This window comes from Candoia aspera, chromosome 9 (assembly GCF_035149785.1).
Source record: "Candoia aspera isolate rCanAsp1 chromosome 9, rCanAsp1.hap2, whole genome shotgun sequence".
Taxonomy (NCBI): Eukaryota; Metazoa; Chordata; class Lepidosauria; order Squamata; family Boidae; genus Candoia; species Candoia aspera.
In genome coordinates, this window is record NC_086161.1 from 4,636,346 (window position 1) to 4,649,253 (window position 12,908).

General features: G+C 43.4%; 1 protein-coding gene across 1 annotated transcript in view; it reads left to right on the top strand.

Moving 5' to 3' along the window:
- SORL1 (sortilin related receptor 1) overlaps positions 1–12,908 on the top strand; it is an 80,610-nt gene that overhangs the window by 10,772 nt on the left and 56,930 nt on the right. The window contains exons 2-4 of the mRNA XM_063311198.1: positions 7,956–8,072; positions 9,961–10,086; positions 11,348–11,509. Of these exons, the coding sequence (XP_063167268.1) occupies positions 7,956–8,072; positions 9,961–10,086; positions 11,348–11,509 (405 nt within the window). The remainder of the gene's footprint in view (positions 1–7,955; positions 8,073–9,960; positions 10,087–11,347; positions 11,510–12,908) is intronic.

The following is a 12,908-nucleotide window of genomic DNA, read 5'->3' on the forward strand; positions in this document are numbered from 1 at the left end:
TGTTGCTACTTGGTCGTTATACAGATTCTTCAGGAGGCATACAAGATGACTTGGTATCCCCATACCACTAAGAACTTGCCACAATTTGTTATGGTCCACACAGTCAAAGGCTTTAGAATAGTCAATAAAACAAAAATAGATGTTTTTCTGAAACTCCCTGGCTTTTTCCATTATCCAGCGGATATTGGCAATTTGGTCTCTAGTTCCTCTGCCTTTTCTAAACCCAGCTTGTACATCTGGCAATTCTCGCTCCATGAACTGCTGAAGTCTACCTTGCAGGATCTTGAGCATTACCTTACTGGCATGTGAAATGAGTGCCACTGTTCGATAGTTTGAACATTCTTTAGTGTTTCCCTTTTTTGGTATGGGGATATAAGTTGATTTTTTCCAGTCTGATGGCCATTCTTGTGTTTTCCAAATTTGCTGGCATATAGCATGCATTACCTTGACAGCATCATCTTGCAAGATTTTGAACAGTTCAGCTGGGATGCCGTCGTCTCCTGTTGCCTTGTTATTAGCAATGCTTCTTAAGGCCCACTCAACCTCACTCTTCAGGATGTCTGGCTCTAGCTCACCGACCACACCGTCAAAGCTATCCCCGATATTGTTATCCTTCCTATACAGGTTTTCTGTATATTCTTGCCACCTTTTCTTGATCTCTTCTTCTTCTGTTAGGTCCTTGCCATCTTTGTTTTTGATCATACCCATTTTTGCCTGGAATTTACCTCCAATGTTTCTAATTTTCTGGAAGAGGTCTCTTGTCCTTCCTATTCTATTGTCTTCTTCCACTTCCGCGCATTGCTTGTTTAAAAATAATTCCTTATCTCTTCTGGCTAACCTCTGGAATTTTGCATTTAATTGGGCATATCTCCCCCTATCACTGTTGCCTTTTGATTTCCTTCTTTCTTGGGCTACTTCTAGTGTCTCAGCAGACAGCCATTTTGCCTTCTTGGTTTTCTCTTTCTTTGGGATGTATTTTGTTGCCGCCTCCTGAACAATGCTGCCAACTTCTGTCCAGAGTTCTTCCGGGACCCTATCTACTAAGTCCAGTCCCTTAAATCTATTCTTCACCTCCACTGCATATTCCTTAGGAATATTAGTGAGCTCATATCTAGCTGATCTGTGGGTCTTCCCTAATCTCTTTAGTCTGATCCTAAATTGTGCAAGAAGAAGTTCGTGATCTGAACTACAGTCAGCTCCAGGCCTTGTTTTTACCGACTGTACAGATGTCCGCCACCTTTGGCTGCAAAGGATGTAATCAATCTGATTTCGGTGTTGTCCATCTGGTGAAGTCCATGTATAAAGCCGTCTCTTAGGTTGTTGGAAGAGAGTGTTTGTTATGCAGAGTGAATTGTCTTGGCAAAATTCTATCAGCCTGTGTCCTGCTTCGTTTTGTTCTCCCAGGCCATACTTACCTGTAATTCGAGGTGTCATTTGACTGCCCACCTTAGCATTCCAGTCTCCTGTGATGAAAATAACATCTCTTTTAGGCGTGTTGTCCAGTAGGTGCTGCAGATCCTCATAGAACTGCTCTACTTCAGCTTCTTCAGCATTTGTGGTTGGGGCGTATATTTGGATCACTGTGATGTTAGATGGCTTGCCCTGAATTCGAATTGAGATCATTCTGTCGTTTTTTGGGTTGTATCCAAGCACTGCTTTAGCCACTTGACTATTAATTATGAAGGCTACTCCATTTCTTCTGTGGTCCTCTTGTCCGCAGTAGTAGATCTGGTGGTCATTTGATGTGAAGTGGCCCATTCCAGTCCATTTCAGTTCACTGACGCCCAGAATGTCTATCTTTAATCTTGACATCTCACCAATAACCACATCCAATTTGCCCTGGCTCATAGATCTTACATTCCAGGTTCCGATGGTGTGTTGATCCTTAGAACATCGGATTCGCCGTTCACCACCAGCACCGTCGGCAGCTAGCCGTCCTTTCGGCTTTGAGCTAGCTGCGTCATCACGTCTGGGGCTAGTTGAGCTCATCCTCTGTTCCTCCCCAGTAGCATTTTGACCATCTTCCGACCTGGGGGTCTCATCTTCCGATGGTATACCGACATATCTCTGGTTGTACTGATCCATTTAGTTTTCACAGCAAGAATACTGGGGTGGGTTGCCATTACCTTCCCCAGGGATCGCATTTAGTCTGACCTCTCTGTCATGACCTTCCCGTCTTGGGTGGCCCTTCACGGTTTAGCTCATGGCATCATTGAGGTGCTCAAGCTCCAGCACCACGACAAGGTAACGATCCTTTGCTGAAGATCCTTTGCTTCTCCTTGGGAGAAGATTGGTATTATCTGGGAACCTAGTTATTTCTAATCCTGGGGGCGGGGGGAGGATGGGGTTGAACTAAAGGAACATGCAGACATTCCAAGTGTCCTGTATTCCAAAAGTATAAAAATTTCTTCGGGTGGCACTTTGGAATATTTCAATTATTTGGTTTCCAAGGGCCATTGACAGTATAGCCGGTGATGCACAGACATCATGCGAGGAACAAGGCCAGCATTTTCAGAACTGTGTTTGGAGAGGAGATCTGGACCTTTGGGAGTTTTTAAGGAGTAAAATGGGTATCTTAAACTCAAGGCTGAAGACTGGCTTCCAAAGCACCTTTTTGCTCCTTATTTTGTCCAACTTGCACCTTTGAAAATCATTACCATGCTGTAAAACAGCGCTTGGAAAAGCTTTACTATGCAGGTTGTAATCTGTATTGCCATCCCCACTGTATTTTATCTCGAAATTGTCTTACGTATATCTGCCCGTTATCTCTTCCCTTTTCCATTCTTTATCGGATTACAAATCTGCCTCCTCCTTTCTTCGGTGCCTACCCAGGGATTGGGTGAGCATTGCTGGATTCCTTTGAAAAACCCTTCCATTCTTTGAGTAAACATTTATTGATTTCTTTAGAAAAGATTTAATTGCAGTGTTGCAGAGAGGTGGGGTTGGAGATAGAAAGCTCATTGACGGTCAGGACACAAAACTGTACCCTTTCCTGTAATTTCAGGTTTTGATTCCCTGTTCTGGGATAATTTACCTAGCAGGTGACTGAAAACCCACCCACTTCCCCTTTTTCTGTAGCTATGCTTCTCAACCAGCCAGCTGGCTGGGGAATTCTGGGAGCTGAAGTCCACATGTCTTACCGTTGCTAAGGTTGAGAAACACTGTTCGAAAACAATGCACTGCATGTGAACAGGGCTGTTGGGAAGACTCCCTTCCCACTGAATATTGCACAGATTTGTTAGCATGTTTGCAGAGCCCTTGTATTATGATCCAATATTCTGGTTTTGCACTGGTATTTCTTTGTAATTGTTCTGGAGGGCCTCTCTGCTTGATAGTTCTAATGAGGATTTACCATCTGCTTTCAAAACATTTCCTAAATTGTGCTGTACAAACACTCCTCAAAAAAAGAAAAAAGAAAAAAACCCTAAAGCAAATATAACACAATTACCTTTTAAGTATAGATTAATTTACACAGGCTTGTAAAAAATTGTTGGTTTTGCTGCTCTGTTGCTTTAGCTGTGTTTATGCAGCATTTCTCTGTCTTCTCTGCTTTTGCTGTGTTTGTTTTCGTTGCTTTAGTCTCTTTAGTTTGTTCTTTTTCTCTTGTAGGGCTGATATTGTTTTAATGTATTATTTTCAATGTCAACTGCCCTGGAAGTTTTGTTTTGCTTTTTAAACTAAAGTGGGGGGAAAGAGAGGATAAAAATGCCAAATTAAGAAATAATAGGTTAGCATAGTGCTGGCTGGGGAATTCTGGGAATTGAAGTCCACACGTCTTAAAGTTGCTAAGGTTGAGAAACACTGGGTTAGCATATCCACAGAATCTTCCCAAATTTTCAACGGTCAGCACACAACCCCCTCAGTGATATTATGGAAGACCCCCTCCCAGGAATAAAAGTCCCCAAATTCCCAAACACAGTTCTCCTTTTGAGAGAACAAGAAGTGGGATCTAAGCATGGTGGCCAAAACCCACCCCAGGGCCTTTGGCCTCTCTGTCCTTAATATGTCCATTAAGAAAGAGAAATTCTCCTTACTTTGCTTCCTATATGGCCATGGGAGTTTGGCACCTGGTTGATGGTAAGCCCTGCTTTGTCAGAGCTTGCTTGCAAGAGCAGAGTAGAACCTCCTGGACCTGTTGGCCAACCCAGCCTGGGAATGGTGATGGACAGTGTGTAAGCATTAGTGTGGGCTCCCCTCTTTCTCCCTTTAGCCCTTCTCCTGAGCATGGGACTTCAGGACACTAGGGATGTTGTGCCCCCCATTCCTGAATCCAGTGTCTCTTTGGAAGAACCCCGCTTGCCCAAATGTGTAAAGTGGCTTAAAAGAAAGAGAATCCATATGGTGTTTTCTGGTGGACAAAGGCTACCATATGGCCCATTATATTGGCATCCCTATCTTTTTGTTCTCAATATTATTTTCAAACAAGCTGACCATTATTTTTTCCTTGGCAAAGCTCCCAAGAGTTGTAGCTTTCTAAGGAAAAGGTCCCACTCTTTGCTTAGATATTATCTTCTGTAGCTGATTAACATGTTTCCTTGCCACCTAACAACAATCTCTTCCTTAGCTCTGCTTTTTTACTCTTCAATCTCCCCTTTTTCAGTCTGATGCCTTTGAGTCCATATTTAGTGGTAACGCATCGCCTGATGTGACAGTAAGTGGCAGAGAGAATGAGGGTGCCTGAGCGTGAGGGTGCAGATTTTTTCTTAAAAAACATGTTTCTTCCTAAAAGTTGAGTTGGTCTTTTGTGTCTTCTTTAAATAGCTGCCCAGCTTCTTCATACATAAATTTCGTGAAAGCCTGGGGAATTATGGTGCTGGAAGATCACTCAGGAGATAACCAGGCCAGTATTTCATAACAGCAAAATATAATTATGGCTCTTAACATCTCTTCTGGATTTTTCTATACAATCAGGCTGACCACAAAGAATATTTAGGTCTGGTGGATGCCCTGGAGATTTATAGCCATTTTTTGTAGACAATCTGTTTGAGCCAGGATTTTGAGAACCCAGAAGTAGAAGTGGCTGGCTTTTTCCTCAAATGGCTTCTGGGTTGGACACTTCCATCACAGAACACCTAATTACCAGAAAGCATATTCATGAGGTTGCTCCCTGCACTTTCTTCTAGACCTTGGATGCTCTTTCTAAACCTGGTTATATCTAATTTCTGGACAAATGAGATTTCCAAGTAAAGGACTAAGTTGTAGCCACTCACCACTTCTGTTTTCCAGAAATGAAGAATCCCTGTGATGTCCAGAGGTATACTTGTAAATAAAGGCGGTGTTAGAGTCTACTGTTTTGCTTTCCATCATGCCAGCTTCCAAAAGATTAAACAAATACACATACACACACACACACACAGAGGCATTGGGTTCACTAACAAGAACATAAAGTTCAGGTCAAGGGAAGTAACTCTTCTGTTCTGCTCTGTCCTGGTCAGACTCTGCTGTAAACAATGTGTCCAAGTCTGGCCATCACCATTCAGAAAGGACAGTGACAAATTAGAGCAAGTTTAAAGGAGGGCCACCAAGAGAAGAAACTGGGTATGTTAGTTGCAGAAGGGACAACTGAGAAGAGGCGATAGCAGTCTTCAGATATCTGAGTGTCACACAAGAGGGTGTGGACTTATTCTCTGCTGCCGCCAAAGGCCAGACCGTATACAGTAGTTGGTTCTAGGAAGGAAGTTCAGGCTAGACATCAGGAGAACATCCAATATCCTTGTTGGGGAAAACAGAAAATGTCCCGTTTTTACCTTCAGCATTGGGATTAATATGGAAAAAAGGCAGCAATGAGAGCTGAGCCTTGCCAGTTTACTTCTCAGTGAGCGATGCTGTCCTAGAGTATGATCTTAGCACACCCAAAATGATTGCATTGGCGGCTAGGAGTCTGACTCATTCCTTTTCAGCAGGACTTAGTTCTTCTGTTTATGTCATTTTATCTTTAATCATTACTTCCAACTATTTTCTTACTGCAAACTGGAAAGCCAATTTCCTACATCTCTTCTCTTATGCCCCTGATCTCTTTGGAAAGATTGGGGTTATATTGCTTTCCAGGCGTCTGATGTGGAACACAAGCTAGGGATAAGTGATTTTTGTTGTTGTTGATTGGCCTGCCATTTCTTGGAATTCTTTCAAAACCTCTTGGTTGATACTGTCTTAAATTCTGACATGTTTGATTTGTCAGAAAAGCTAGGACTCCAATACTTCCCTTGAAACCCAGACTTTCATCCTTGGGCCTCAGTGGCAGATGTCTGCTGGAATGAAGGCTGCAGATCAAAAGAATCTCCAGGTGTTGCTTGCCTTACGACAGCCAGAGATGTAAAGACTTGTTCTGGCAGTTGTGATTGACAATGCAGCCTCTTTGCTTTGCTTTTTATTTATAACGCTTGCCTCACAGTGTTTAAAATGCATTAATTCTTCAGCCACATCCTGTGCCAAGTTGGAAGAGTCTGGATGGCTGATCTCCCCTGGGTTTGAATGCAAAAGGATCTGGTTGGCAAAAGAGTGATGAAGAGGTGAAGCGGGAAATTAGATCTGTGTGGTCCTTTGGATTTAAATGTGAAAAGCTGATTTGGAGCATGCAGGGGCATGTGGGGAACACTTGTCTGCAACACCCTAAACTAGAAAAATGGGAAGCTGCCTCATCTTGGGGAAATGTCTGGCTGTTTTAAGGAACGGAGAAGCTGCATTTTGACTTTTTGAACCCCCCACCCCCTTGAGGTGCACGCCCCTGTTGAAGGAGTTGCAGGCAGGCATTCTCTTTGATCCCTGGTGTGCTCCAAACCACCTTTCCACCACAGAAGCCAACGAGCTACACAACCCCGTGGAAATGTGTATCCTTCTGGAGAAAAGCTAAAAGTGTATCCTTGTGCAGAACTACCGAGGAATAAGTTGACGGAGTGACCAAAGAGCTAAGAAGGGGGTGAAAAGAGAGGAGGGGAGAGCCAGCTGCTCAGAATGGTTGCCTTTGTGTTTAACCTAGGAAGCAGAAACTTGTGGGTTCTGTTTTTTTTCTTGGTGAATCTAACTAACCCATGGGAACTCTTTCAGCTGATGTGCCAGCTCCATCCTTACGTGGGCAAAGGAATCCAAAGCAGCTTCCCCATTTCAAGGCACTTCAGACATGTTGGACTACACCCCCAATAATTCCCAGCCATCAGGAACTCTAGTAGTTGCAGTGGAATACAGTTCCTATGGTTCTTAACCATGTTGACAGAATGGGTGAGCCTGGGATGTAGCTGATTAAGGTATCTGTGGAGCACCTTGTATTCAGGCATTCATTTATTCACTTGATTCATAAGCTACCTTTCTGTCAGAAAAGACACCTGAGATGGCTTACAATTTAGAACAACATGCAGGGGGAAAAACTGCATATGAAAAATAAAAGCAAGTAAAATGAAAACATGACACATAAAATTAATTGGGCTTTAAAGACTAGACAAAAGAGGTTAATCTTCACAGGTTTCTGAAAAGTGCAGAGAGAGTGGGTCAAATAGAAATCCTAGGGGAGTTCATTTCTTGGGCACATCTCCCTCCCCAGTTACTATCATTGGAGTACCGATATCTCTCCCTCTTCAAGGTATGAAAAAAGTACATGAGCACTGGGCTGAGAGACTAGAAGGCACCGATCCTGAGTAAAGACCAGCTCTATATTGTTATCATCTTCCTCTGAGGAAATCATGGTGGCTAGTTTTTCATGCCTTGATGATGGCAAAGAGAGATGATGACCAAAATTTCCACAGAAGACCTATAGAATTCAATGACCCTAACGCTGCCCTACCCTGGAGCTCTGGTGGCTCCTCTTTCAAATAGCAAAGTATATAAGGTCACCAAACAGCCTCTTCCTTTCTCATTTCTTCAAGAGCTGAAATAAGCTAGGAAACTGCATGGAGAGTTTCCTTGACTTTTTCCCTCTCTCAATGTTGTGTTGCTCCTCTTTCAACCATGTTTTCTCTTTCCAGGTTAGCCTGAATGATTCACACAATCAAATGGTTGTTCACTGGGCTGGGGAGAAAAGCGATGTGATTGTAGCTCTGGCCCGGGACAGCTTAGCATTGCCGGGTCCCAAATTTAGTGATGTAAGTATTTTGTGTTTTATGCTTGGCTAATTATTGTGTATAAAATATCTACTTTGTTTTTAGGTTGGAAAATATGTCCCAGATAGTAGACACTTTGATCTATTTTATTTCTGAGCAGCAACAGAGTGACCTGCTTCATTCTGCATTTAAAAGAGACAACCCCCCCCCCCAAGGTTCTGATTACCTTTTTAAAATAAAAGCTGTCTGGAGCAATTTCCCTGTGCTTGGTGGTCTCCAGATCTGCTGGATTACCATGCCCATTGTTTTCTGCCCACCCTGTTGTCTGGGGATGGCGGGAGTCATGTCCTAGCACCTCTGGAGGTCACTGGATCCGGAAGGCCAGAAAAGAGTTGCTTTGTCAAGAAATCAGATTCTTATAACACTTGTTAAATGGACAATTTTAAATGAATATCACTTTGTCTGTGAAAGGGGGGCTAGCTTTCTTTTTGCAGGAGCAAATTTCTCTGTTTTCCTGTTTTTCCTTGTGAACTGTGCTAAGATACCAAATTAGAGAGTGTTGTGAGAGAAAAATCCTCCTCCCCCCCCCCAAAGATATCAGCAAGTGTAAAGGAATTTTTTTAAAACCTTGGATTCTGGTGGTCCTTGAATTATAGCTCTCAGCACTCCCAAACATGTAGGTGGGAATAATGGAGCAACAACATCTAGGACAGCCAAATTTAAGAAAAGCTGATTTTAGGCTGAATGGCTGAATAAATGGCACACAATTTTTGGAGCAGGCAATGGCAATTCACATGCAACATTAACGCATTAATATTTATTTATCAAATAAATTAGCAATTTAATGGTAAAATAGTTAAACCATCAAGCTAATCAAATTAATAATTAAAGCACTAATTTTTCTTCAGTTTAATAATCAGATCAGATTAATGTTTAAATAGTTCAACATTCATTTAAAGTTAAAGTCCTTTCTCCCTATATGGGGGCTGATGTAATTCTATCAAGTGCCATAGTTAGGCAGCTGTGTATAACGGTTACTTTTTCTCAAGGATCTCTCCAGGAACAGGAGCCTGAATGTGAATGGTGATTTCCAAACAGCCCTCTCTGCATACCCCTGTCCCCATCCATGAAGAAATTTGGATTGTTTTCAGAATAATAATTTGGAATTTCTTTTGCGCCTTCTTTTAAAGCAGTGTTTCTCAACCTTGGGAACTTTAAGATGTGTGGACTTCAACTCCCAGAATTCCCTGCCAGCATGGCTGGCTGGGGAATTCTGGGAGTTGAAGTCCACACTTCTTAAAGTTCCCAAGGTTGAGAAACACTGCTTTAAAGGCAAGGAGTACAAGTAGTCCTCACTTAACCATTTGTTTAGTGATGGTTCGGACTTACAACAGTGTTGAAAAAAACAACTTATGACTGGTTCTCACACTTATGACTGTTGCAGCATCCCTGCGATCATGTGATCATGATTTGGGCATTTGGTTCTCATTTATAATTGTCACAGCATCTTTGGTCACATGATTGCCACTTTCGACTTTCCCGGCCAGCTTCTGGCAAGCAAAATCAGTGGGGAACTGCATGATTCGCTTAACAACTATGTAGTCCACTTAGCACCCACAGTGATTTGCTGAGCGACTGCCACAAAAAGGTTGTAAAATCAGGTTGGACTCGCTTAATGACTGCTTTGCTTAGCAACTGAAATATGGTCCCAACTGTGGTCGTTAAGCGAGGACTATCTGTAGCCACAGTAGCTCCACATTTTGGAAACTTTGTGCAGTGCAAAAACAGCTCCTTTCCTGCCTCCTGTCCTATAAAGCAGAATGTTCCGTGAGCCTGTTTTCTTTCTGAACCAAAACTGCCAGAAGATGTTTCAATGGCCTGTAAAAGCGATGTCCCCATCATTTCACATGTTTTCATCTTTCCTTGCTAGGTTTATGCATCCTATGACTATGGGAAAACATTTAAAAAGATATCAGAAAAATTCAATTTTGGCCCGGGGAACTCCAGCCAAGCTGTGATTGCTCAGTTCTACCACAGTCCAGCCGACAATAAAAGGGTAAGGAAAATAAGTGGTTTGACGATTGAATGGAGAATTGATACTCCCACCCTAAAATTTGGAATAGCAGCTCTGTGAAGCCTGATCCCCGTGGGGGTGTTGAAACCCACGCAGGGCCCGCTCTTCTAACGCCTCTGTCTTTGGCCACCTGCCTCTTGGGGAGCTTCTCAGTCTCACAAAGCTGGTCCAGTTGGACGATCACAGTTGGAGGATGGACACAAGATGGTGAGTCCCAGATTCAGGATTTTTGGTGCAAGCATTGCAGCGTTTCAAGAAGCTATCTTTTGCTGCTGCCCCTCTGTCTGTCTGTCTGTCTCCCCAGATGATTAATCACTGTCAGGTCACCCTTTTTATTGTTGCTATTAATTCTTCTCTAAAGGAAAGCTTGTTTGCATAAGCTGTTTTCCGTCCAGATTGAAAAGGCAAGGGGAAACTATCTTAAATAAATGAAAGGGCATCTCATCAGGCATGTAGCTGCTGTAGCTAGATCTGCAGAATTATTCTTCTGGAAGAAAGAGCCCTTATTGTCCTATTTTAACTCCATTGTATGGATGGAAGAAGAGAACCACTTTGGTGTAGTGGTGAAGGCACCAGGCTAGAAACTGGGAGACCATGAGTTCTAGTCCTGCCTTAGGCATGAAGCCAGCTGGTGACCTTGGGCCAGCCACCCTCTCTCAGCCCTAGGGAGGAGGCAATGGCAAACCACTCCTGAAAAACCTTGCCAAGAAAACTGCAGGGACTTGTCCAGGCAGTCTCCGAGAATCAAACATGATTGAATGGATTTTTAAAAAATGGGTAGAAGAAACTTGCATCAAATTATTATTATTATTATTATTATTATTATTATTATTATTATTATTATTTAAACTGATATACCACCCAACTCCCAGTGACTCTGGGCAGTTTACAAATGATTTCAAACATGAAAACCTAACCTCAAGCTAGGAATTCTTAGTCTGTTATTGCCTGTGACTCACTAGGTGCATAATCAGACCTGAACCTTTTAGAACAGGGGTCCCAACCTTTGTTGCTGGGAGTCCTATCTATTTAATAAATTCAATTCAATTAATTTTGAGAGCATGTTGTGGACGCCCTCCCCATGTTTTGGGGCTTTGTGTATTATCCAACTTACTGAATTTATCCATCAAGCCATTGTGAAACCTATTGCCGTGTCAGCTCAGGCACAATTTCATAGAGATCTCCTGACCTATTTTTTCAACCTGTTTTTCCTTCCTTCCCCTTCTCCCCCTCCTGTCCACAGTATATCTTTGTCGATGCGTTCTCCCAGTATCTCTGGCTCACGACGGACTTTTGCACCACCATTCAAGGCTTCCCAATTCCATTTAAAGCCGCTGACCTGCTTCTGCACAGCCAGCTCCCCAGTCTTGTTCTGGGTTACGACAGATCCCATCCCAACAAGCAGGTGAATAAGAGAATTGGTGACTTTCCATAAACGTTTTCTTGGCAGCAGACAAGATGTTCTGAATCCGAAGGGCTTAAGGAATAATCTCCTGGACCTCCCAGGGGTTTCTGTTCCTGCAAACAGCTGCTTCCCCTTCAGCTGAATCATGAGGAGTCCTGTATCTGGTACAACAGATCTACCGCGCAGCGACTGTAGGGAGCGTCAAAGATATTAAGATGGTGGCTGTGACTATTGATTGGAGACCCATCCCTATTATATGTCCGTCGCATGCACGATGCACGTAAGAAAGGGCAGAACTTTGATTGCACAGGTGCAGCCAACACCTTGATTTTTTTGACCCCTTCCCGCAGATGCCTCTGATGTAGCATCTCAGCCCCAGGGCGTTCCTGACATCTTACTCCCTGCACTGTTGTCTCCTGACTATAATTTGGCCATGATCATAATTTTCTTAATGATATTTAATTCCTTTACATTGAATGAAGTTCTGCTCGAGCACAACTCATCCTGGTCTTGCCTGTTTTAGGAGGGCTCAGACTGGCTTTGGGCCTCAGTGATGTCATCTTCCACCCCTGAGGGTCTGCAGAGGTGATAGTAGATGACCTTCCCATGATTGGCCACCACAGCTAAGGGTTAGATTAGCTGCCCAAGGGATCTGAAAGGGGGAGAAGGCAGATCCCGCACACCCACCCTCGCCCTTGCAACTTCCGTATTTCCACCTTTCCTCCCCTGCTGACGCAGATCCAGATCTTGCATGTGGTCAGTTGCTTTGGATTTTTGCTTTGCCCCTCTTCTGTCCAGGATCGAGGCCCATGGACGGAAGAAAAGTAGCCAACAACAGCCCTTCCCCTGCCCCCCCTCCCCTTTTCTGACAAGAATCTTGCTTTTGTTCTTTAGCTCCGCATCGTTTGCTGGTGCTTGGAAGGGGATAGGACGGGAATCGGGAAACGGAGGGAGATGCCAGGGAATGTACTGAGCTGCTTTGATTTTGGCAGGAGCAATGCTGTTTGTCTTCTGCGGTCACACACCAGTATTTTTATGGTTTCTTTCTGCTCCAGTGCACCCATGCCTTTTTTTGCTTAGCCACAGACAAATCCTGCCCTGGGGTGAATATAATACAGTATTCCAGTCTTTCTGGTCTCAGTAGACAGAACTCTTTGCTCTGCCCCTCCCCTCCCCCCCACCACATCCCATAATCTGATGCCATTTCATTTCTTTATAAATGTAGTCACTTTCAGCAATACAAACTCATCTCTCGGTGTTCCTCCTTCTTGGTTTAAGATCCGGTCGCTCCAAGTTAGCCACTTTTGTGGTTGCTGCTCAAATGCATTTTTTAGCTATCAGGCCAGGTTCCGTTTCTAGAATCCTAGGATTGGAAGGGGCCTTGGAGGTTCTAGAACAA